The sequence below is a fragment of the Gekko japonicus genome, unplaced genomic scaffold, assembly GCF_001447785.1.
Source record: "Gekko japonicus isolate JY-2015 unplaced genomic scaffold, Gekko_japonicus_V1.1 scaffold190, whole genome shotgun sequence".
Classification (NCBI taxonomy): Eukaryota; Metazoa; Chordata; class Lepidosauria; order Squamata; family Gekkonidae; genus Gekko; species Gekko japonicus.
The window spans coordinates 80,191-107,662 of record NW_015160841.1 but is presented as its reverse complement, the minus strand read 5'-3'; the positions used below and the strand labels follow the sequence as shown (position 1 = coordinate 107,662).

The 27,472-nt window shown below is 44.3% G+C and overlaps 1 protein-coding gene across 1 annotated transcript in view; it reads right to left on the bottom strand.

Annotated features, from left to right (window-relative positions):
- AMPH (amphiphysin) overlaps positions 1–27,472 on the bottom strand; it is a 154,825-nt gene that overhangs the window by 78,848 nt on the left and 48,505 nt on the right. The window contains exon 3 of the mRNA XM_015419188.1: positions 9,580–9,660. Coding sequence (XP_015274674.1) covers positions 9,580–9,660 — 81 coding nt within the window. The remainder of the gene's footprint in view (positions 1–9,579; positions 9,661–27,472) is intronic.

Below are 27,472 nucleotides of genomic sequence, written 5' to 3'. Positions count from 1 at the left end.
GGGATGGCGTCCCCCCGCGTCCCCCCCAAATGACCCCTGTTTCACTGTATCTGAAGAAGTGTGCTTGCACATGAAAGCTTATACCGTGAATAAACCTTTGTTGGTCTGAAAGGCGCCAGTGGACTCAAACTTTGTTCTGCTGCTTCAGACCAACATGGCTGCCCCACCTGGATCTATCCTGATGGACTGAGTTACCTACAACTATTAAGAATGCCAGACGCCTGTATCAAAGGAGGACTTACAAAGAAAATGTCCTTAAGAAGACATTTCGATTCAGGATGGTCTTCTTCAGGATATGCTGCATATGCCGTGTAACAATGAAAGACCTGCACAGTCTTTACCTGATAATCTTTAAATGATACCTTTGAAGCGTTGGCAAATGTTCAAGGTATCAACTTAGAGCCAGGTCTTGCCTGAGGATTTTACCCACAATATTGAAATATTAAATTGCTGGGGAAACAAATACTGCTGAGAGTTACTTGTCTGTATACACTGAGGGATAATGAAAACCACAGACGTACACAGTAGTGCATTACAATGAAAGCAATGGGCCTTATGTTCAAGCAAATCCCTGAGAGCCAAACAGCATACTTTAGGTGAGTGTGCTCAGTGAAACTGATTATTTTTTTTTAAACAACCGACCTCCATGCCATACCACAGTGGACTGCAAACAATGCTCTGGAGAACACTAGATTTCCTTTCAAGGTCATCAGGATTTCTACAGGGAGACCATGAATGGTAGGCACGACTGCTTTCCCACAAGTACAGATCTTCCACAGAAATGTGTGGCTACAGGGGCAATCTGGGCAAAGTTCTGAAGTCCCAAGAAAGCTCAGAAGGCATGGATAGGGCTCACATGAACCAATAGTGCATTTTATGTATCTATTTATTTATTTATCCCGCCCTACCCGTCGGGGCAGGCTCAGGGCGGCTTACATAATACTAGAGCAGAGATAAAACAGATAATTAGATAAAATCACAATAAATATAAATTTAAAAGACAATACACAAAGTGCTAGTGCAGGTTATTTATTTATTTTATAGGGCTGCCAAGTCCCCCCGGGGGGCGGAAATCCCCCCGCCCCAGAGGCCCGTTCCCCGACGCCGTGGAATCGGGCCCCGGGGGAACCCCGCCCCAGTGTGCACGTCACAGGGAAGTGACGTTATGACGCCGGGCACGCTGGGGGCGGGGCCACGGCCATACAAGGGAAAACTCTATGGTTTCCCTGTGACATGCATGTGGCGCGCCGGCAAGGTAAGTCGGGACTTGGCAACCCTATTATTTTATTATTTATTTATTATTACATTTCTACCCCGCCCTCCCCGCAAGGTTAGGTAACGATAACATACCCTGAATTGTTGTAAAACAATAGCCATTATTTCCCTTCTGTTCTCAGTTCTTTGGTTTTAATCCCATGCTTTGTAAACCATGGAATTTTCTGAACACCATAAAACAGTATAAGAATTTGCAATCAGATAACCATTGTATGACATAAAATATCAAAAGGTCAGGTTTAGTTCTCAATAAATGGAAAAGTAAAATTCTCATAGCTTTCCATTTTAAACAAGTTCCTTACTCCTCAACTCTTTTTTAAACTTATTCATAAAGAACATTTCAAGTGTACAATGCAATGTTAAGTTAAAGCACCGGTTTTCTCATTTGTATTTCCATTGTAGCTATATTTTTAATTTCTATTTTTAAAAAAGGTTTTCCTCTAAGCACCACATTTGTGGCATTTTCTGTCCAAAACTGGAAGAAGAAAATGTAGGTTTACCAAGTATACGATATTTATCTACTAAGACTCAAGGTGGATTACAAAATTAAAAACAACCCAATAGCATCGCATAAAATAACCAACAAATAAAGCAATAGGACTAGGAGTATAGGATTAGGACACAATGAGAAAATTATAGATTACAGAACATAAGGAAAACTAGGAGGAATACAAAGTTAGAAAATGATGTTAACAGCAAATTGCCTAAGGTCAGGGGTCATTTCCTGCAGGAGCGCACAGGAGCGGAGCTCCGGCAGTAAAGAGCCCAGGGGGCGGACACATGCAACAAGCCCCTGTAACCATGTGTGTTTGCAATTGCATTTGTCTGTACTGTGCTAAATGCTGTGTCTGTCAGATGTCTGTGTATCTGTGCATTTGGGACTCAGGGATTACTGCTGCGTTTGCTGCAATGTTTGTATGCTTTGCTGTACATCTCCTGCCTGCACCTGGATGAGCAGGACTGGTGTTGCCTGCTCCAGGACACGTGTTCCCCTGCACCTTCCCAGAGTGCCTCTAGACAAAGAAGACCAGCGCCATTATGCACAATGAGAGACTTGGAGAAACAACAGGTTTCCCCACCATTGCTGAACTGTGGGAAACCACGTAACCCGGCCTCCTATCTGGTATTGGCATCACAAAGAAAACTTCCTTTATTGTCTGGACCAAGAGCATCTCTCTCTGCAAGTCAAAGGTCGCCCATGGAAACAGCGTTCACACCTGACCACATGGCTCTATCTTTGAAGTCAGGGCAGAGCATCTGCATATTGCCCCTTCCCCTCATTAGGACGTCACAACTCTTTAACCTATAGCCATAGTAAAGAGGACGGACCCTAAAGGTTTATGGCCTTAAGCCAAGCCCAAAAACATAGCTTTAAAAAAAAGAAACACGGCATTGTTTTTGACTGTATGATTTTTCTTCCACATCTGATCCCTGTAATACTGTTGGTATGCACAAACATATAAAGATGCTTTTGCAGTGATCCCTTCATTTCATTTATCTTCAGGGCTCTAGTCGGGGGGGAGCTCTCAGGTATGGAGCTCCGGAAGAGAACCTCTAGGGGGTGGGGCGGTCACGTGGTGAAGCCCCGCCCCTTCTTTACCCCGCCCTCTGCTTCGATCCTCATTCCGTTTGGGAATGAGGATGAAGCAGGAGGGTAAGTAGCCGGGCCTTCTGACACACTTCCGGTGATGTCAGGGGGTGTGGCCTTCTGTCACTTCCGGTGATGTCAGGGGGCGTGGCATATGCAAATAAGTTATGCTAATGAGTTATGCTAATGAGCTCCGGCAGCTCTTTTTCTACAACAAGACCCCTGATTGTAACTAAGGAGCTTGTGTGCATCTGTGCGCGTATCTGTTTTTCGTATGCTTGAGAACTGTTTAGTAAAAGGCAACATTTATTTCATTAAACCTAGCGTGTTGTCTCACTTCCTGGGAAATTAGGAGCGTTTCGTTGGCCAATCTGACCTCTGTATACACGGGAAAAGTACTCACGCCACGCCCACTGTCGTACATAAGTCTGAGTTGGGCATTCGGAACCGTCCTTAGAGGAGTTCCGGTGACGCCTCACCCCCTGCTCCTCAGTCAGAGCAAGAACCAGCCAGGTAAATTGCAGAGCCCTCCCCCAGGACCCCCGGTCCAAAACAGTTCAGTGGCACCTTTAAGATCAAGTTTTATTCAGGTACAAGCTCTCCCTCCTCTGCGAGGACAGATCTGCATGTTTCCGCCCCCCCCCCCAATAGCTAGGAATCCATAACAGTCCAGTGGAGCCTGAGCGGTGGGTGCTGCCTTCTGACACACTTCCGGTGATGTCAGGGGGTGTGGCATATGCAAACAAGTTATGCTAATGAGTTATGCTAATAAGCTCCTGCAACTCTTTTTTTATGAAATGACACCTGCCTAAGGTAGTTGAGATGGGATCCTACCTGCTCTTCCATTGGTGGAAGAGAGGAAACCCCTGAAAAGGGTAAACCAGCGACTGTTTAATCCATGGGGATACAAACCACATAGGATTAGAAATCCCATGTGAGTGAGGAATCAAGTGAGGCTGCACCTCCCTCTCTTGTGCCAGTGAAGAACTTGAAAGGATCCTACCAATGGTCTTTAAATGATACAATTAAGACTGATTTTGCTGAATGACAGACAGAGGACATCCACACCTTGTTTGTACACACTTAGAAAAAGCTCATGGTGAAGACATTTAGGACTAGGATACAAATATAGTTTCATGTATTGCAAAAAGGTCAAACAGAAAGAATATCATGGTGGTCCCCAGCTCCATAGACATCCAGCTGTACTCAACCAGGGCCAGGGTCTTTTCGTTCCTGGCCCCAACGTGGTAGAATTCTCTGCCAAATACCATCAGGGCCCTGAGGGACCTTAAAGAATTCCGCAGAGCCTGCAAGGCTGAGATGTTCCACCAGGCCTCTGGTTGAGGACAGTGACAGTTTTTCATCCTGACTGGCACCCTCTTCTGCTCTCTACAGTTGCCTTACCCCTTCCCCCCACTCACAAAGTGACTGGCAATCTGAAATGGGATTAATTTGTTCACCATCTGTTTTAAAATGTGTTGTTCGATTTTAATTGTTTTATCTAGTATATGTTGTTATTCTTACTGTACATTGCCCAGAGCCCCACAGTAGCAGGCATTGGGCTAATAATTTATTTTTAATTTATTTATTATTAAAATTTATACCCCGCCCTCCCCGCAGATAATAATAATAATAGAGAACCATCAAATGCCTACAATTTCCTGGGATAAAGAATGCTGAGGTGGGTAGATCTATGTTTTTAAATAGGTATGTATATTTGGAATAATTTAACACAGGACAAAGTTTGAGTCCAGTGGCACCTTTAAGACCAACAAAGTTTAATTCTGGGTATAAACTTCCAGATGCATGCACACTTCTTCAGATATCTAGTTCTTCGGACTGATACGGCTTCCCCTGAATTTATCTTAATCCAGAACAGTTATGCTTTTTGGATGATTTCTAGAAAACAGTTCTGGATGTGAAGGAACCGCTTGGCTAAGCATCAAAACTACTTTACAGAATGCCTTATTAATTAAAAAAACACAGTCCACCAAGAATTGTTCTAGCACATTATTCTCTTAAGATTGCACCTACAATCTAAAGCTGACAGAACTGCAATCATTAATGATATATTACTACACATTAAGGCTGAAGGACTGACTTGGCTCCTTTTTTAATTAGAAATTCATATCAATACAATATATATGACAGATCCAAAGTCTTAAAATAAACAAAGTTTTGCAATTTGTTCAGTCAGAAAAACCAATAGGTCACTGGGGGGGAAACAGCCTAAGAATAGTTATGCAGAACTGCTTAGAGAACCTGAATATGCATTCATGCTTTGTAAATTTAAACTAAGCAGGCCATAAGGATTCCAGTAACAAAAAAAGCCCTGGACCATGCAAAAATGAAATCAGATCACACATACTTGAGGGACCTACATTCCAGTCCAGGGAGCTGGCCTTTTGGGAATTGTGGATAGAGGATCCATGAAAACAGGATGAAATGAATTCTGGATACACCACCCCTCGCTGTAGTTCACTGATTGGTTTTACAGTTTGGGGGTTCTCATGGTTCAATATCAGTATCAATCATTCAATATCCCATTGAGTCAAACTATACTTTCACCACTTGTGCATACATCAGGAAACCACATCCAAACACTTTCCCAATGCAGTCATGGTGATGAGACATCACAAGACGTACATGCGTATGCCACCCATGCCAAAGTCTTGAGCCTTGGCATGGACAAAAACCTACCACATAACGCTGGATTCAAAAGGGGCTGAGCTATGACACTTCTGATATCTGTGTTTTGCTTCCTCATCGTGCCATCTGGCCACTCAAGCTACTGACTGACATCTTTAAGAGGCCGCTGGGGTCTTATTGGGCTGGCAAGTTAGAACTCACCGCTGCTCATTCCCTTACTAAAGGCTGCAAGGCTAAGAGCCAGATCTTTACTTGGCTTGAAGCAACACAATTCTGTTGGCATTAATGAAAACTGTCTGCACCAATGGTGGGCCTGACCAAACCATTTGGAGCCCATTGCTTCCCATACAAACTGTTATTTTCTCACCATGTAGTGGCAGGAATAATAGGAACTCTCAGTTGCTCTCCCACTGAGCAGTATTGCCTGAAGAAAATGCATGAAGGTAGAGTTGTACTTCCCACACATATACAGTACAACAGAATCGCCCCCTCTACAGAAGCCAGAGTAGTCCTCTCTATCCCTAAGCAGAGTTACACCCTTCTAAAACCAATGACCGGTATAACTCTGCCTAAGGTTTATGCTGGTCAGCCGCTGGTCAGTTGGGCACACAGTCCACTCGCTCCCAGCTGAGATCCTTCCATACCTATTAAGCAGTCATTCCTCGCCAACAACTCCAGTATGCAGGAAACAAGTTACTGGACATGGTTGGAGTAGATGAAGAAGGACCCCAACTTGAAATGAAGTGAAGGACCCCAATGATCAAGTGAGGGCTACACTAATTCCTACGGGCTATTCAGTGAAGGCAGTGCAAGCAGGATTGTACTCTTTGTGGCCAGCTGCTTCAGATGCAACGGCATCTGTCACAAGAACCAGCCTGGATGCAAGGGAAATGTACACGGAATATAAATATTCTATCAAAAAGAATGATAGCTTTATCAGCAGCATCAAGGACTGATTTGGCGGCAAGGGATATCATCGCTGACTTTACAGAATTAGAAGAGAATATGAAAAACCTGACCCTTTACAAAAAGTTACCTCAGGCGAAACATCTTCCCCCATCTGGCTTCGAGGGTTTAAAAGACAACTGAGCCCATCAGTTTTTATAGCTTGAAAAAATATATTAATCTACTCTGAGACAGCTAATGGGGTGTGACAGCTGAAATGAACAAGGACTGGGGAAACTTAGGTTCAAATCCCCATTCAGCCATGAAGCTCGCTGGGCAATTTTAGGACATCCCTGTCTCTCATCCTATCCCATAATAGGTGCATACTGCAGTGCATATTGCAGTGAACTCCTTGGAGGAAGGCCAGGATAAAAGTATATTAGAGAGGTAACCCTACACAGCATGAGCCTCTTTTATAGTGTTAAATTAACCAAATAGGGAGGGGTTTCTTCTTTGGAAATTTAATTAGACACGACACAAGCCTCATTTAACCATACATTATCACTACTTATGAAAACGTTTCCAGAATGTGTCACTCCTTTACTGCAACTGCTTCTTAGCCGTAATTCAGGAGTTTGGTTAACAAATAGAAGCAGCATCTAAATACAAAAACAGAACCAGAATTTATTTCCACCAGACTTTTAGAACAACAAATTTATGTGGTGGAAATAAATTCTGGTTCTGGAACAGCCAGACTTTTAGCTAGGAAAACTGCACAGCTCTATAGCTTATTCCAGTTTCATGTGCCACTCTTCATTTCATCTTAAGTTATTGCCTCTAATTTTATTTTAAAATCATCAGATACTAATCACTTAAAAGATTATAGAAAGAAGAATTAGCGGTCCACAGCTCCCTTAGCTGCAAGTATTATGTTTATTGCTTACTATTCTGAGTCATATGTTGTTCCACAATGGTCAATGGGATTGTTTCAGAGTAAGAAAGATTAGAATCAGTTGCACAACTTCAGAGAAAAGTGCTCTAATGTACACTAGGAGGCCGAGCACATATGGAGCATTTCATTAATGTCAATACAGGGGGCACCTCCACACACATGTGTGGATGGAGAGGGGGATTGTTACTTTCAACAACTATGACAATGAGTTTTTCTTATTTTCTCACCTGAGGTCTAGATATGAACTGTCACCTTCTGCTGAATAGCGATATTCACAACTGTAACTTTGTTGGTATATAAATATGACCCGCAGCACTAGTGTTTCAAAATCTACATTGAATCAATGAAGAAAATGAAACCTACAATATTTGTTTACAAATATTTTAGGTTGATTAATAAATATGACACACAAAGTCTCAGAAATGAATGGAATACGGAACTAGATTGATCTATTTTGCCAAAGCAATGGGATACAGTCCTAAATTTTGTACCTGTTTTCTCTATGAACCTTAACCTGTGAAAAAACTATGTTTCAGATATACTGGACGCCACAGCACCTTTTTAGTAAAGGACTCAGTAAAGTGTCTAATTGCTAGTGCTCTAAATTACAGGGCCCCCGGCCACACATGCCGAAAAATGTGGAGGGGAGGCGTGCCTATTAGCACCATTGCATTCTGATGTGCCATTATGCGATCAGACGCAACGGTGGTGTCCCCGCAGCAAAGAGGACCACGGGGGAGAAAGCCATGCGCCAGCGCAATCATGCCCAGGGAGTCCGCATGCAGCGCATGGCAAACCATTTGCCAGTAGGTCGTCCCAGGTACTTTTTTAATGTGCATATTTGGCGGGACGCCACGGGTTCGCCATGGGTGCACTATGTCTCCCAGATGTTCTGGTGTGATCGCGCCCAGAAAATCCGCGGTACACGCGTGCCTTCAGCGCAGCAAATGCTCCGTGTGAACGGGGCCAGGATGCATCTCTTGAACATATGCTTTGGATCTGTCCAGTTATTCATTCTTGGAAGGAAGTAATTACATCAGTTTTGTATTAGCACATTCACTGATTTTTGATGACGCTTATGTACTTTTAAACCATTGGCCTGTATCTTGGAGTCTAACCGACGGTCAACGAAAATGGGACCTCCAAAGCCATACTGTTGCTAAAAGACTTACATTACAACACTGGGGATACAAATGCCTACCTCCAGTAATCCAGTGGACTGACAGCCTAACAACCAACATTTGAACAACACAGACAACAATTGTGCATGGCCATATTATTAGATACTTGGAAACCTTTTACAGATGCATATTTGTGGACTTGCCACCACTGCTGTATCATTGTTATATTTTATATTTCTTTCTGGTTGTGGGGCCACAATGGAAAAAAAATTAAAAATTAAATTTAAAAATGCATGTATAGAAAAATTGTTCCTTCCATGAAAATAAATGGGGAAGTAACTGCCAGCAAGGGAGCTCCATGTCCGCAATGCCATATTTTTTTGTTTGTTGTTTGTTTAAGACTTCGTATATTTGCCAAGGGTTTTCACACATCCTCCACTTGAACAGGTATATGGAAGATTTCATTCTCTGTTTCTAACTACAGCTTACAAGGCTGTTCATTTTGAGGCAGGCATGCCATGTGCCTACTATAGGTGGTCAGTCCCCTGCCTGCTGGGCCCTCCCATCCACCCTTGTGTCCAGGCTGGTGGGAGAACAACAGGTACAGAAATAATATAATACCATAGAGTTCCCAGAGTGTCAGCTGACACCCCGTTGTGACATCAATGCATCCCACAATGTCATGCCTGCCCCTTGCTCTGCTCCCAAAGTTCCCGCAGGTGCCAGGTGGTGGGTAGCCTGGCATCCCTATGAACTGAGGGACTGGTTGCACAAAAGGATGTTTTTCTGCTGTTGCATCTTCATCGATTTTCCAAACGAAAAATGTAAGCAACTCTAAAACAGCTACTGCATTTCCTTAGAAATGTCCACTTGTAGTAGGCACAATGGGAAAAAATTTAAAAACACACAACTCCATATAATTGATTGTAGGAGGCAGCCCTAAGAAATCTCTCCCAAACAAAGGTATATGTCTGAAAATACGACTCGAAAAAGAAAAAGAGGGGACCCCCAAAAATCTTTCAAGGATGACAACTGCCCTACAATTCCTTTGTCTGTCAATACACACAACACTGCATATGGGATCATTAAATCCACAACTGAAAAAATACCTCTTGCCTCTTGAAGTTTTGAACATACTCTTCAAACTGTTCATCTTTAGTTTCATCAGCTTTTCCTAGCTTCTGAAGGACCTGCAATGAAAAAGAGCAAGGAGAAAAGGGTTACCCTTGAGGGAAATTATTCACCATCTCAGTGGAACATCATCATTGCTTTAGCTCCCTCCATTCATTGTCTTGCTGCTTTAGTTCATTATCCTCTTCCTGTGGTATGCACCAAAATGGAAAACGGACCTCTAAGGCACACCCATGACACTTTGGTTTGAAAATCAACTCCTCAAAAGCCTCAAGCCCCAAAGCCATTTTATGTGCTTGCATGGGCAGCTGAAATCCGAAAGGGTCCTGTCTTGCTTTTATGAAGCGATACCTCTTCCTGTCAAAGAACAATCCCAAACTCTACAGTTCAGCAAAGACTGGGAGAGATTAGGTGCAACAATGTGAAGGCCTCGCTGGCCGTGAATGTAGCGTTCGAAACATAACTTCATTAAGGCTTCTCCTCTCCATTTTATGGTTCGTTACACAAGACAGCAATATGATCCTAATTTGGTGTGCAATGTAACATACTGTAATAGAGAAGTACTGAAACCTTTGACATCTAATGAGGCATGAAATCATTATCTAGAGACACGGTTTGGACAGTAGAAATAATACCATTTTCTCTCCCTCTTCTTGTGTTTTGGTCTGTTTACGTTAAGAGAAGATGAAGGAGAGGAGGAGAGAGAAAGAACATAAGTAGCAGAACAAAACGGAGGAGAAAGACTGGAACATGCAGCTCAAAATCAAAAGTGGTCCATACTACAAGATGGGGTTCAAGGATGATCCAGGGACTCCTAAGATTGAACACAGATGTAGGCAAATAAGGACCTTTAACAATCCCTGGAAGCTGCTCAGCCTTTAATTGTAACAGCAGGTGCCATTTTGGAAAGATTTATTTCTATAATCATAAATGTAAAACATATATCCTTTAAAACACACACACACACACACAACTGACTCCTTGTTATCCTAAAAATGTATTCTTGTTATTGGGTTGAACACGTTTATTCTCCTGCACACCCCAAATTTTTGCCTGATCTCTGGTCACATGAGAAAAACACGTTACCCTGCAAAGTCTAACAGCATTATGAGGAAGATGGTAGCCTCCAACTAATGTGATTGTAAGCAGTCTTGGGGGAAAAGTCTAGCTATTCAACATCCAGTTTTCACGTTTCTCTTTAACATTTCCCAACTGCATTGGTTACAGCAAACTGCTATATACAAGCAGCAGCCAATGAAATGGAAATGAGTATGAGAATCACAGAGCCCCTAGCTATACCTTGTGGCTAATAGCCACTGATGGACCTCTGCTCCATATGCTTATCTAATTCCCTTTTGAAGCCGTCCATGCTTGTAGCCGCCACCACTTCCTGTGGCAGTGAATTCCATGTGTTAATCACTCTTTGGGTGAAGAAGTACTTCCTTTTATCCGTTCTAACCCGACCGCTCTGCAGTTTCATGGAGTGCCCACGAGTTCTTGTATTGTGAGAAAGGGAGAAAAGTACCTCTTTCTCTACCTGCTCTTTCCCATGCATAATCTTATAAACCTCGATCATGTCACCCCTCAGTCGTCTTTTCTCCAAGCTAAAGAGCCCTAAGCGCTTTAACCTTTCCTCATAGGGAAAGTGTTCCAACCCTTTTATCATTTGAGTTGCCCTTTTCTGCACTTTTTCCAAAGCTATAATATCTTTTTTAAGGTGTGGTGCCCAGAACTGCACACAGTATTCCAAATGAGGTCTCACCATTGATTTATATAGGGGCATTATTATATTGGCTGATCTGTTTTCAATACCCTTCCTAATAATCCCCAGCATAGCATTGGCCTTCTTTATTGCAGTCACACACTGTCTCGACATTTTCAGTGAGTTATATACACCTCCAAGATCTCTGTCTTGATCAGTCTCTGCCAGTTGAGACCCCATCAATGTATATTTATATTTAGGATTTTTGGCTCCAATGTGCATCACCTTGCACTTGGCCACATTGAACCCCATTTGCTATGTTGACGCCCATTTGCCATGTTGACACCCACTTGCCCATCCTTGAGTACAAAATATTACAAAAAACATCCTTGGAGTACAAAACATTTGGGGGAAAAGAAAAGGTGGAGACACAGGGCCATCACTAGGGTTGCCAACTCCAGGTTGGGAAATACGTGGAGGTTTGGGGGTGGATCCTGAGGAGGTCGGGGTTTGGGGAGGAAAGGAACTTCAGTGGGGTATAATGCCATAGAGTCCAGCTTCCAAAGCAGCCATTTTCTCCAAGTGAACTGATCTTGGTCGCCTGGAGATCAGTTGTAATAGCAAGAGATCTCCAGCTACCACCTAGTGGTTGGCAACCTTAGCTATTGCCCTAGGCCAGTCAAACGAAAAAGGGAACTTGCCCACCTCTCTCACAGCCATATGCATGCTTTTGCAGGTTATATCGGATGTGCAAAAGAGGAGAGGTTAAATTTCTCTCTGTGCTTCCCTTCCAAAATATTCTACTCAACGAATGTTCTCTCAAGGCTCAAACAGGCCAGATCACGTGTCTCTAGCTCTCTATAAAAAATACAAATTAAAGGCCTGTGCAGCCTCAATTTGTCTTGAGGCTGTGGAAGAAAAAATAAGGGGTTTCACTATACGCTGCTCTGCTATTTGGTTTCACTATATTTGGTTGCACTATACCCTGCTCTGATATTACCATTTTATAAAGTGGTGTATGTATATATATTTTTAATAAATCTTTTTTCTCCTTCAAAATACTAACAATAGAGCAGGAAGCCTGGTTTTAAATGGTGAAACTGTGTGTAGGTTAAAGGGTTAACCCCTCTATTTCCCCTGTATGGACCTAAGGCAAACCGAGGCTCACCAAGCCTCCAATTTGCATGTTATGCATTTGCAGAGATGCTGATATTTGCCTGGTCTGTTTAAGTCCTTCGGCTCTTCAGTCTGGTACATTTGAGATGGACTGAAACTCTGTCCAGTCTAAGATGCAGATGAAGAACGAGAATGCTTAAGAGAGAGGGAGAAAGATACACGGGGAGGGCAGGGTAAAAATGTTAACAATAAATACATAACAATAAACAAATACAGAGAAAACAGATTAGAAAAGAGATATAGTGCGACAGGAGAGAAAGAATCTTGAACAGCCATAGGGAAAAACAATACAGAGAAAGGTGTTAACTCTGGAGAGAAAAGCCTCCTGGAGAGAACATGCAGTGGCAGATCATACAGAGAAAACACAAAGTAAGGGGGGAACGAAAGCTGACCACGCACAGGAAGTGTGGGTCCAAAACACTGAGTGGAATAAAGAAGAACACAATGGTCAAACAAGCATCGCAATCAACATAATGAACAATATGGTCCTCTGTATCTGTCCATGTTCTGTGCACCTGTCATCTGTCTCTTCCATTACAGTCAAAGGTTATTTAGATTCCCTTCAGGCTGACCAAGAACTGCAGGAGTCGGTGCATGCTGTGCCTTCATTAATGAGTCTGCTTAATGAACAGCAGCTGTTCAGATCTCTACACAAACACACACAAAATGAACTGAAGCCCTGTTCTTCTAAGGCTCAGCACTCAACACTGCTCTGGGCAACATGGGAGCAGCCGTGGTGGCGTTTCTCCTCCAGCCACGGGGATAAAATAGGAAGCCCCGGTCCTCAAGGGGGGAGCAGATCACATTGTGAATCCTCCTCCTCATATCAGCCTCAACACTGGGCGGTTGCAGCACAGGTACAGCCCGTGGCGTGGGAAATTCCTGGAGACTTTGGGGGTGGAGTCTGAGGAAGGCAGGGTTTAGGGAGTATTTGGAGCCCAGACAGAGTGCCCCTTCCCCAGGTGGGGGCGGGGGATTCCCCACTTTTGGGGGCTCCTGCCTGCCCTCAGCCAGCTGGCTGGTGGGAAGCAATTCCCCCCCCAACACCGTGCACGATGCAGTGACATCACCCAGAAGCCACGTTAGCGCATTGGTGACATCAGGGACCACGCTCTGGTTTCTGAGGCCATTTTTACCATAGAGCTTTGTCCAAAAAACAGAGCATCACCCCCGACATCACGCGACATTCTTGCCCACCCCTGGAATGACCCCCAAATCTCCCTGCTGGCACAATGAAGGGACCAAGCGACCCTAAGCTCAGAAGAGTATGATACCATAGAATTCACTCTCCAAAGCAGCCATTTCCCCCAGGGGAACTGATCTCCGTTGCCTGGGTATCAGTTCAGGTTGCCAACACTATTTATAGCCTGTGTATTCCTCATATTATCTGGAGGTGAGGGAAGGAACAGTGCTGCCGCAACTCCCAGGCCTTTGTGAGAGGAATTCACCGTTTCATTCTCCTGCGTCCCTCTTTGGCCTTCAAAACTGGACCCTCTCTCCCCTTTCCTCTCTTTTTCTGATTCTGCTCTCTCCTCACCTCTTGGGCGACTTTCAGACCCACTGGCTACTTTGCCACCCACAAAAAGCAGGGCCGATTTTGCGTTTACGTTTCATCAGAAGCGGAGGGTGGGAGAAAGGACTGCTGGGCAGGAGACGGTAAATGAGTGTTAGGAGCCATTTCCAGCTGCCAACAGCCGTCTCACCTACAGAAGGGAAGCCTGCTAATGGAAGGGTGTCTTCTCTCCTCCTCCATTGCCTTAGACAGGCAGAGGGGGGACTCGATCCTACGCTTTCCCTTATTGAAAACAAGAAACAAACAATACAGCACACATTCTAATATAGCCAGGAACAGCAAAACAACTGTGAGCTGAAATACCCGAAAGTATAAATGTACAAAAAGCTGTCCCAGTAGGCCGGAGACTTTGAGGCATGTTTGGTCCTGTTCACATAGAAGCAACCCTAGAGGTGCATATTAAAACTTAGGAGACCTAGCCCATTAAAGAAGTTGAATAACATCATCCTGTTAAGAAACTGGTATGAGACTCCTTATGTTGTTCTTTGTTCCTGAGGAAGGACCAGGAGTCTGAAACACTATAAACTACCTAGGAAGTGTTGGATATCCTCTGGACTTGACTGTTTCCCTTCATGGGTTGTGTGGATTTTTCATTCCCATATGTAATATTTGTTACTGATATTGCTAATTATATCCTTCTTTTCACTTTATTGAAGTCTCTTTTTGTACATTTATACTTGCGGGTATTTCAGCTCACAGTTGTCTTCCTGTTCCCTTATTGAAAGCCTACATCCAACACCGCATCTCACTACGCCTGGCGTTTTCTTTTGCAACCAACCTGAGGTGGCCCTTGAAACAAAGCCAGGCCATATAGACATTAAAAAGGGAAATAGACTGACAGGGAAATGGGGAGCGGTACACTCCCCTGTGCCGTCAGGCCCGTTTCCCGTGTAAGCCCCCCTTCTGTGAGATAACTGTTGGGCTGCTGCGGATGTATTCGACATTGTTTGCTCAACATCACCCCACACAAAGGCCAACACACCCCACACAAAGGCCACAGAGCACAGGGCTATGGATCGCCATGACAACCGAGCGGTGTGAACCTGCCTCTCCATTTGCTCCCCCATCCCCCCCACTGCCGCTTTACGATGAGTCTCACTTCCCAATCTGTGCGAGTGCAGGCAGCACCACTTCCAACTGTTCAGCATGCGAAGCCATGTGCTGGCTCGTCTTCCCCGAACGGAAGCACAGCTCAGAATAACACCACAGGCACAAGCCCGTCCTCTCCTCAGAATCCATCAGACTCGGGCTGTCACTGAGAAAATAATCAATATGGGTAGTGTGCGTGACTCCAAGTAGCAAAATTAAATTGGTCTGTATCAGAGAGCAAGCTACACAGATTTTATTCTCAGTATGTGCTGGGATGGCAACAATGCGCAGCAGCAGCGGAGGAGGAGGAGGAGGAGGAGATTCGATTTATACCCTGCCCTTCACTACCCAAAGGAGTCTCAGAGCGGCTTACAATCTCCTTTCCCTTCCCCTCCCCACAACAGACACCCTGTGAGGTAGGTGAGGCTGAGAGAGCTCTGAGAGAACTGCCCTTGAGAGAACAGCTCTGAAAGAACTTGTAACTGACCAAGGTCACACCAGCAGCTGCAAGTGGGGGAGTGGGGAATCAAACCCGGTTCTCCCAGATTAGAGTCCGTGCTCCTAACATCATATCTTCAAGGACAACCAGTTCTGAATTCTGAGGACCAATGTTACACACGAGGGAGTTCAGTGACAGGAATTCAAGATATGCTATTAGGCCTTAAAAAACACCTACAGGGGGGCCAACATCAGGGCTGTGACTAGGGATGCTAGACCGCAGGTCTGACCTGGGGATCCCCTGGAATTACAGCTCATCTCCAGACTCCAGAGATCAGTTCCCCTGGAGAAAATGGATGCACTGGAGGGTGGACTCTATGGGATTTTACCCCACTGAGGTCCCTATCCAGGATCCATCCCTAAATCTCCAGGAGTTTCCCACTCTGGAAACCCTAACCCTCCCATCCACTGCCAAGGGGGACCTGGCAACCCTAAAGAGGCTGCAGTGCCCCTGGTTGGTGTGAGAGGCGCTGGCAACCCTGGCTGTGGCACTGCGGAAAGGGGGGAGTCAACTATTCCACCCATGTTGTTCCCCAACCCAAGATTTAAACTCCAGGCTGCCTTAAAACAAGCCCCCCATTTACCTGCAAGGGAGAGGGGATTTACCCACTCCAACTCCAATTTCCTGCCCCTGAGGAACTGCGGAGCAGGAGGAAAAAATGGCCTCCACACAGTGATGCTCCAGGAATTTCCCTTAGCCTGTATGGTAAAGACTGTAGAGACTAGTGGAGAGCCTAGAGCATCACCGGAAAATGACATCACATCCTCCCCAAACTCCACCCTCCAAAGACACTGTCTGCCATTTGCTGAGGCAGTGTTGGGAACCCCACTTTACGCCCCACTAGGGAAAGAAAGTCATACTAATGCTTGTCTTCTTGTCGGGGATTAAAGCAGCCCAGGTGGCCGCTGGGAAAATTGCATGGGGGGGGCAGAAGTTAAGACCCTTCTTTCTCCGCACCACCCCATACTACACCCTCCCCCATGGTTGCTGTTTAGAACCACTAGAAGAGTTCTGCAGTTCCAATCAAGGAACCTGTGTATTTTGACTCTAATTCTACACACAACATTTGGCTTTGGGGAGCTCCAGTTCAGTGAACATCTGTTGCCTCTGACGGAAGGAGAGACTGCATTAAAAAAAGAGAGAGCAATTCATCTGGAAAACTGGAAGCTTCATCAAACCACGACACAAGCATCTCCTTTTGTAATCATTGATCTACAACCAACTCCCTAGCTATTTCCACTTCCATCAGAAAGCACGGACAGCAACAGCAGAGTACATAAGGTTGCCAACCTCCAGGTAGCACCTGGAGATCTGCTACTACAGTTGATCTCCAGGGGACACAGATCAGTTCCCCTGGAAAAAAAATAGCTGCTGAGGCCCCCTCTCCTCCCCTCCCCGAATCCCACCCTTCCCAGGCTCCACTCCCAAAATTTCCAGGCATTTCCCAGTCCAGAGCTGGCAACCCTAAGAGTATATCTGAAAACATTCCCCCTCCCCCATTTGCACTGCAGAAGACGCCACTTTTGGCCTTGGCTGAATGAATTAGAATACAAATGAATGTGTCAGAGAAGCAAGACTTATGGCTGTGTTGCAGCTACAGATATAATATTTCAGAATACTTCGGTCCTTTCTGTATTCTGGGCTGTGTTGTTTACGAGATGATGGATTCCCACAATCTACCTTTCATAGTTCTGCTAAATAGAAATGCCAGTTTTGCATCTTCTTCTTGTGTACCTGTTCCAGAACCATGAATAGCATCAGCACCTTTTAAGGAGAACTTTTCAACATTATTATTATTGTTGTTAATAATAATAATAAATAATAATAATAATTTTCACAGAAATACACTTTTCAATCTCTGGTTTAAATTAAAGGGGGATTCTATCATTTTAAGAGCTTGGAAAAGGGGAGAGAAGTACCTAAAGAGCTGACGTATGGCTTAGTCCATCTTTAACACACAGCCCTTTGAATCAATGGAGAAAACTGCAGCAGCAAGACAAGGAGGTCTCATGAACAGTCCTGGCTGTGGGCAAAAGTGGAAGAGGGAAACCTTGTCTAGAGCTAAGCAAAATTAAATCCTCCTTTTAAAAAGTCAAATGCTTGCTTTCTGGCAAGTAATATCTTCTCATTCCCCATGTTATGCCACAAGGTTTGCACTGCATGGTTAAACAAAGAATACGCTGGTTTCTTTTCTTCTCTCAAACCTATGGTGGCAACAGAGAAGGCAGTGTGATGCTCTTAAGCCACCTGCATTCCATCTGCACATGTCCAGAAGCTTGCCAAAAAACACCGACCCTTTGTCCTACCTGTGGTCCCGGAGCTAAAATATGTGGTCCCAGAACACGAACTAATAAACCATTCTGCAGAGAACGTATGAATCCAGTCTTATTCTTGTCAGGAAAACATTGTGACAGAGCTATGCCTGAATATGGTGGGAGAGAACCCACTAAAACAGATCCTGGCTCTATGGAGGAAAACCCCTAATAACATAAAATAAAAATGACAGAAAGCAAAGTTATATACACAGCGAGTTATGATTCATCAACCGGAGTCCTTTGGGAGAGACAGCATAAGTACTTTCTGTATTCACTTTGTGTTCAACACATCTGTTGCAAGAACACGGTACTCTTGGGGTTTTGGGGAGTACCAGTCTAGCAGAAGAAAAGCTATAAAGCCGAGGGTTCAGACAAGGGGAGGTGAGATGGGGTTGAGAGTAACACTTCTGCACAACCTGCAGCTGTATCATAGATCCATATTTTAAGTGTTAAAAGTAACCTCTTTGTTTCAGCACTTTGGGCCATCATTTCCAAACTGGCAGAGTCCCCGCCCCAAAAAACCCACAAAAACAAACCTGGTGCAAGAAAGCAACCCTTCCACATCCTAATTTAATCACAGTTTTAATCCTAATGCCACCCTTTCACAGCAGATATATGTTTGCCCTTCCAGTATTGCCTCCAAGAACTCTGCATTTGGCATTGCCATACTAAATTAGGGGAGCAGCGGCACATTTTTATAGCCAACGTATTTAAAACCCTGCCCCTCCACCAAATGGTTCTCATGACATAATCAGATTACAAACCAGTACAGCAACAAATAACACTATAAAAATAAGAAAACATCCTGAGGACAACCAAGAAAACAATTTTTAAAAACCTAAGCAACAGGAACACAGGAAACCCCCCCAGCATGGAAACTGGCGTGTCAGTTCAGTAACACAAAGTTCCTGGACATTGTACAATGTTTCTAATCACTCACAAGCTCAGCTCAGACACAATGTGAAACCAAGATTTGGTTTTAACTGTGGTTAGTGCAACTAGCTGAATGCAGGCCTCTTCACTAACAATGGTTTCATGGGCTCCATCATGCCAGAGGCGATCTTCACAGTTTAAAGTTGGTTACTTACCAAAGTAACACTGCAGTCTTAAACTAAGTTCCACCCTTCTGAGTTCACAAAAGTCAATGGTCTTTGTGACCGACTGGGCCTGCGTCAGCTAGCAGGCCCCGCTCTGCCCACCCCTTCTTTGCCTGACCTGGCACCTGAAGGGGCCGTTTCACTCCACTGCCTCAGGGTATTTGCTGCCACCACTGTCCCTGTCTTGGGCTCTGATTAGGCAGGACAGCCTCCTAACCTCCCTCTGGCATCCCTAGGAACCTGCCTTGGGGCTTCCCAGGGATCTTTGGGGTTCCCCTGGAGAGTTGGCAACTGGCCATTTTAACACTTTTCTCCTTCCCCAGTGATTCCCTGACCCACTCCTAGCACTTCCAAATGGTTGGGGGAACTACATGGTACAGAGGGACTTCACTACTTCAACAATCGAAGGATTTATTGAAAACTCTCAACACAGGCACATCAGAAGTGAACGGAAGACACAAAATAACATTGACAAAAACACTTCATCTCTCTCCCTCCTCTAAACTCACACCTTATCTAAGTGGTATGCAGGGCAGGTACATAACTTCATTAATCTGGAGTAAGCTGGACAAACATGTCCCTCAAAATGGCCTCTCTTTCTGGCCTGGGAACAGGGCTATACCTGCCTCTGTCTCTTGCAGACTCCAACTAACCGACCAACTGCCTGAATTCAGTCAGGCTCCCCCCCCCCAAAAAAAACCCCTCAATAATATAAACAGAAAAAGCCCAGCAGGAACTTATTAGCATAATAGGCCACACCCAACAACAGGAACTCATTGGCATATTAGGCCACACCCCTGACAGCACCACTCATTACCAGAAGTGTGGTCATCCAGCCACACCAACCTTTTGCTTCTTTATTCTGTTTACCTTGTTTGTTGTCAAAACCCAGGGCTTTTTTTGTAGCAGGAACTCCTTTGCATGTTAGGCCACACACCCCTAATGTAGCCAATCCTAATGAGTTCCTGCTGTTGGGTGTGGCCTATTATGCTAATAGTTCCTGCTGGGCGTGGCCAACTTGGGAGCCAGCCGGAACTCCGTTCCTGTGCGTTCCTGCCCAAAAATAGCCCTTGCCGTTCCCACCTAGAGGAACTGTCTCTCCTCATTAGCTTGATGGATTTCCTGTCCTCTCTAGGTGTTGCTCTCAGATTACTGGTTGGAGAAAGGAGGGGAGGGGAAGATGAGGAGACTAGGCCAAGGCCTACCTAAATTTTTATAGTCTCCTCCTATCCAGATCACACAAAGTTAAACCCACACACAAGATGGCGTTTCTCCACAGCCTTAGAACAGTGTACTTAGGATCACACCGTTAAGTCTTCGTTATGATTCTGTGTGATGAAGGAATGTGGACATCCTAGTTTTAATCATGGCTTTAATCCTGAAGTCAACCTTGCTCACCCCTTGCTATAGAAACACCTAACTACAACCAGAGTTTTCTTTTTATTAGGAATTTGGAGTCTGCTTTGAACCAATTCCATTTTGATCAAAAGAAAAATTTGAAGAAATAAGGGATGGGGAGGGAGGTTCCACACAATTTCAGAATTTCATTCTGCAGATGCTCAGAGGCACACCTTCCCATCCTCTTCCTATAGCACCCAATGGTGTGTAGTATCAAAAAACCTCTGCAAGGGCTGAAGTTACAACAAGATGTATAGAGGAAGAGGAGATTGGATTTATACCCCGCCCTTCACTCGGAGTCTCAGAGCAGCTTACAAACTCCTTTCCCTTCCCCTCCCCACAACAGACACCCTGTGAGGTAGGTGGGGCTGAGAGAGCTCTGATAGAAACTGCTCTTTTCAAGAACACTTCTGACAGAACTATGGCTTGCCCAAGGTCATCCAGCGGCAGCAAGTGGAAGAGTGGGGAATCAAACCTTGTTCTCCCAGATAAGAGTCCGCACACTTAACCACTATACCAAACTGGCTCTGTAACAGAAAACTGCAAAGAGAAATTGTTCTTTGGAAAGAGAAAATGTATATAAGAGGAGTCAATAGCTTCATCTAAGAAAGTGAATTACAGAAAAATAAATGCTACTACCCCCAAGTATGCCACCAGCAACAGAAATTAAACCAACATTTGTCTAGGCAAACCAGGATCCGAGTGATCGTCTGTGACTAGCCAAACCCTGGTTAACCTCAACAAATGTTAATTAAAAGAAATCATTCCACATTATGTCTGAACTGAGCCACAGTTCAGAGAACCCTATCAATTATTATGAATCAGGCTGCCATTGTGCAATGAAATCACATCTTCTCTGAATTCAGTGTTTATTTGCTGTCTGGAACTTCTTCCTACACCCACCAGTTCTGCCAATCTTACTCAAAAAACCACCAACAATATAATTCTTTTTTTTTTTAAAGGAGGTTTTGAAATGTACCAAGCTCAACTGTGCATTTCTTGTACAAGCAGTCCTCCCACTCAAGTCTGTTTGGAATGTAAATTTTCACAGATCAAGACTAAGGCATAACACATTCTCTTTTATTGCGTTGAGGAAAAAGACATTCAAAATTTAAAACACTTGAGTTAAAAAGAAGGGATGCGAAAAGGGTTCTATCAGTTGGCAGTTCTTACAGCATTCTGAAATGAAGAGGAAAATGGTCCTAACATCTTGCACGTAGATAACACTAACCGAGAAAGATCTAGATGGTAGAACATAATATGAGATGAAAGCAGTGCATGCCCAAATTTCAGGTAAATTATCTTAGTTCAGGGGTCCCCAGCCTTTTGCAGCCTGTGTGCACATCTGGAATTCTCACACAGCGTGGTGGGCACAGCAACAAAATGGCTGCCCCAAAATAGCCACAATGGGAGGCGGAGCCAGCCGCAAAATGGTTGCCACAGTTTAACTTCAATAGCACAGTCCTGGGATGTTAAGCAAAATTTATTATGTTTAGAACAATATTAATATGACTGTATGTTATCTAGGGATACTAATGTTTAAGAACAACGAGAACACTGAAGATGGTGTTGAAACATGGGGGGAAAGGGAGAGGTCATTGCGGGAAGTCAGGAGGGTAGGGGAGTGAATTGGGAACAATGTAATTAATGACTGACGAATTTTTACGGATGTAAAGATTTCTCAATGAAGGAAAAAAATAAATTTTTGTTTACCAAAAAAAAAAACAATAGCACAGTGTAGATCCTTGGACTATGGTGGCAGCTGCTGCCAAAGGAACATTTTTAAAAATCTGCACAGCCAGTCAGATCTCCAGCACTCAATCAGAAGCCTTGCTGGGCAAAATCCTACCTGGCCCCACCCCTTCTTAAAAACACCTAGTGGTGCAAGAAAAGGTGTTGGCAGGCAACATGGTGCCCATGGGCACTGTGTTGAGGTCCTTGAGATTTAATATCCTAGGGTTGCCAAGTCTATTTTGCTTACCGGCGGGGGAGCCGTCCGAAGATGTGCCGCTTCGGGGGCGGAGTTCCCCCCGGGGCCCGATTCCGTGGTGGCGGAAATCGGGCCTCCGAAGTGGGGGGTTACCCGCCCCCACTTGACAGCCCTATAATATCCGGATGAGCCACAAGACATTTCAGGATTCATTCCAGACATTTCACATAAAGTCCAGGTATACAGAACAAGGAACTAGACCAACCTTTTGTCATGCACTGCACCCTATAATGGACATGTCTACCATGACAAACCTATTAGCTTGCAAGAGGAGCTATGACAGTAATCTGCTCAATTCAAAGTACTTAATTTGATCATATCAAATAATCAAAAGCAAGACAATGTTATTCTGCAGTGGATGGGAAGAAATACAGCCACCAGCCAAACTGACCCCTTTCCAGATTATTAAGAGAACTAGGAGTAAGGTCCGTTGTGGGAAGAAATACAACGAGCTCTAGAAGGAAGCTCCAGGTGAGTGTCCCAACTGTGGCTGGTGGGGCAGCAGAGGGAAGGGGAAAATAGAGGGAGGCAAGCCATGTTTCTTTCCTTCTGCTTAGCTATAAGGCAGGGCTGTCTTAAGTCATTTTGCTGCCCCAAGTGGGCAGTATAGGAGGACAGCCTCATGGTAACAAGTGTGGTTCCCTCCACCCCTGACTTATGTTGATTTGGGGTTATGCAATGGCAGCTAAGGTAGAAAAGCACCTCCTCCTATGCCATGTTTTCTGGGTTCCAAGGGTCTGGAAAGTGGTTCCATAGCCAATTACACGGTTGCCAACTCTGGGTTGGGCAATACCTGTAGATTTGAGGGGTAGAGCCTGGGGAGGGGAGGATTTTGGGTGGGGAGGGACCTCAGCAGGGTATAATGCCATAGGGTCCACTGGCCAAAGCAGCTATTTTCTCCAGGAGAACTGATCTTGGTCATCTGGACATCAGTTGTAATAGCTGGGAAATTTTCTGTAGGGGAAATGATGTGCTGTGGCTGGGGAACATGTTGATTTCTGGGAGATCTCCAGGCCCCACAGGGAGATTGGCAACGCCAGTGACCATTTAAGGGAAGACTGGGATATGTATTTTGGCAACTCCAGTGACCGTTTAACAGAAGACTGGGATATGCATTTTACCTCAGGACACATTCAATGACTCCCAACAGCAACAACAAACTGTTTAGAATGTTAGAGGCAAAGGCCAATGAGGCCGCATATGCAAACGACCTCTGTGTTCCAACTGGCTATGAGAAGGGGAGAGGAACAGAAAACTGTTTAGAATGTTGGAGGCGGGATAGAGACAGCTTCTAAGTGACACATCATGGAGCCAACTGATTTAGGAGCGTGTGGAATGTTCAGAAAGTGCCACCCCACTTCACAATTATACATAAGGAGAGATAATAAGATAAGACACTGTCTTGGCAAAGCCATCTGCTAGATCAGGTTGCCCATACAGTTGTGACCTCTTTGAGCATTAAAAGACTAATAGGCTCTGAATCTGCTCCAAGGACTGCTTTCCAAAATTCAGGCCACACTTGTCATCATTAATTGGGGGGGGGGGGGTGGCGTTGGCGGGGGGGGGGGTTAAAAAGTCAGAGCAAAAAACAAAGAGATGCTGATGTTACTATATTCTCCATAGCTTTCCTGAAATTGTTTGACACTGTAGTGTAGAACTTCCTAGCTTCTTCAGAGCCTAGGGTAGCCAGCCTCCAGGTGGGTCCTGGGGATCTCCCGCTTTTACAACTGATCTCTAGCTAACAGAGATCAGCTCCCCTGGATAAAATGGCTGCCTTGAAGGGTGGACTCTATGGCATTGTACCATGCTGAGGCCCCTCCTCTCCCTAAACCCCGGCCTCTCCTGGATCCACCCCCAAAGTATCCAGGTATTTTCCAACCCACACCTGGCAACCCTAGCAGAGCCACACAAGTAACCTTGATTTCAGCCATCTGAATCAGCAATGTAAATAAATGTGTGTGTGTGTGCTTTAAAAATCTGTCTTCTACTGACTGTGAAAGAAATTGGATGTCTGTGGCAGAAACTGTATGACTTGCATCTTTGACCTATTTGACCATAGTATTTTCATGCCTTTATGGTTTGTTATATTGTTACTTTTCTTGTACGAATTTTTGACAATAGAGTGTGAATACACAAAAAAGCAAGGAAAAACTCGTGCATATGTAATTTTTTAGTAGAGTATATTATAGTGTCATATATCACAGGTAGTCCTTTTTGCGGTACTCCTATGACAGAGGCCACGATCTGCAAATGGGCACTCCCTGTGGATATAAAAAGTAGGATGACTCCTGGGCTCTTCTGAAGAACCTCTTGCTCCAATGGACTGAAGCAAAGGCAGCCCCGGGGAAGAAGGGGCTATGGGAAGAAAAAAGACGCAAAGGGCAGTTTCCAAGTAATGTTAAGGTTGGCATTAGATCAGCTCCCCCTGCCCAGTGATCAATCAACCAATCAGATATTGAGCAAATATGACCAAAGAAAAGTATTGGAAGTATTGATGTACTGGAACAGTAATTAAGAGAAAAAACTCTAAAGACTTACGCAACATGGCAGATCACATGGAAGACCCATCACGACAAATGTACTCAGTGATAGCCTTAGGTCTTAGACACTTAAGTCATGAACCACATATGATTACTGTATGTGTGTGTCCCGTTTCCCTGGGACTCTCTGCTCCTGGCCAGCGATGTCTACCATTAGATTCAATGGGTTGGATCCAGTGGAAGATTTCACGGAACCTGCTGACAGCTTGTATCTTTCCCTGTCTTCCCCAATCGCCCTGCCATTTGTCGCAAAATTCCCCTGAGGAATTGGGCGAGCCTCACCAGTAAAATGTGCCACAGGACGGGCAATGAGGGGGAATAAAGTAAAATCCTCTTTCTCGCTTCTCGACCAGTGCAAGACCCAGGCAGGAAAGAGGCACTTTTACCCGATTCCTGCTTGTCACTGCAGAGCCTCATCCTGTGGTGTATTCTGCTTGCTTGCAGATCTTCAGAGAGCAGTTTTGGGCTGCCTGGGGAAGGTGAGGAATGAGCCCATACACCACTTCCTTCAGTGAACTCCCCCCTCCTGGATCCAACCCAGCAGCTCGAGAGGATTGCAGGGCGAGAGGGGAGAGGGAACCAGAGACATATTATTTCTCACCAAAATGAGAGAGAAGGTTGAAAAACACATCCATTTTGTATGACACCATCAAACTTTAACTGAATGTGAAATCAATAACAGTAGGTCAACTTGTACATCTTTCATCATTTGCACTCTGTCTTCAGTAAAACTTAAATGTTGAGTTGGAGAGAAAGAAACAGCAGAGTTTCAGTAACTACCAATTATTCCCATTTCATTTCAACTTCAGACCCAGGGAAGGGTCTAAAAGCTTGTGGGGAAAGCCTGGTTCTCACTAAGGTAGAAATTAAACTTGTGTGGGGCTATACCACTTCTGTTTGATGGGTGGTGAGGTCAGACACATTGGAACATTCCTCCATACAGAACATCAAATTTCAAGGAGAAGGCTAGGATGGAACTGAGAATACCGAAAACTGTGCATTTACCTTGTTCGACTTTCAGACACGAGCCAAACAGGATTCTAATGCCTACCAAACAGGTCTGCGTTTGGATTTTTCTTCAGAACTGCACATGTGCCAAAAAAACCTGCTCATCCGAACAGATCAGCAGCCATTAACATTGCTAAGGACTACTTAGAGGAACACCAAACAGTAGAGTTGTTTGTTTTTTAAAGCACCACTTTTCTGTACGACTGATGTGTGTGATAGATTTACCTGTCCACTGAAACAATTGCCTGCCAAACAGAGCAGTGATGCAAAGGGTGAGCAGAACTCGTATCAGGCTATGTGAGAAGGTACATGTAACAGCACAATTCACTGTGCTGCACTGTTAGGAAAGAAGATGGTGAAGCAACCTGGAAAACAGCCACAACCAGGTCAACAAACAGAGAGACCACCTGTCTAAAAACTGGCTCCCTGTTTGCCACTGAGCCACACTGGCAGATGTTTAAGCATCCCAAGTTGGAACTGTTCCCCCCCCCCCCAACATCTCATTTTCACCACAGAAGGATCTTTTGTTTATGGACTGAATCCCAAGAATCATAACTCCTTGGTCTCTAATAGAACAAACTGTTAGCCCTCGTGAGTCAGGTCTCATCCTCTGGATATTCTTTTAATGTCCGCCAAACTTGCTTTATTAATCCAAGGGCAATCTGACTGAGCCTACCACGGTAACATCTAGTTTGGTTCTAAAACAAATATATGACCACATTTCCAGACAAACTGGTATTCACTACTAGAGTTGTAGACATTTTCAAAAGCAAAGAGTATAATATTTTATTTTATTTATTTATTTCATTAGACATATCCTGCCCTCCCCACATTGTATCATATATGACTTAACATCACATAAGGCTCCAAATATTTCGGAAATGTACATCAATATTCAATATGTGAAATACATGAACTGCAATAAATAGGCTGGAGATTTAAAGCAATATCTAACATTTACTATTTGACACTCCCAAAAGAAAGATTCTCAGTTCACAATTTCAATGGACTGCAAAATATAATCTTCAAATGTCCATCAAGCAAGTACATACACTTCTTAAGACTTAAGATAAACAATAAACAGCATGTTGTAAACAGCAAGTAGATCCAGTCCTTAATACTTGAGACAAACAATAAGAAATAGGCTGCAGTCAACTCATCCTCCAGATTATTCAATGAGTTTTCGATGCCTTCATCAGGACTGCAAACGGGGACTCCCGGAGAGGCACAGCCACAGGAACTTCTCAGCCAAAAATGCCTCCAAACTGTCTTATTGTACAGCAATGTCTCAAACTGCCTTATTTTCCTTTGTTGATGATGGATACGTGTAACCTGATTCTATATGTCTTCCATCTAAATGAATGTAAAGATGGCTCTTCATGTATTTCACATATTGAATATTGATGTACATTTGAGAAATATTTGGAGCCTTATGTGATGTTAAGTCATATATGACTCATATTTGTTCATCCATTTCCTTAAAT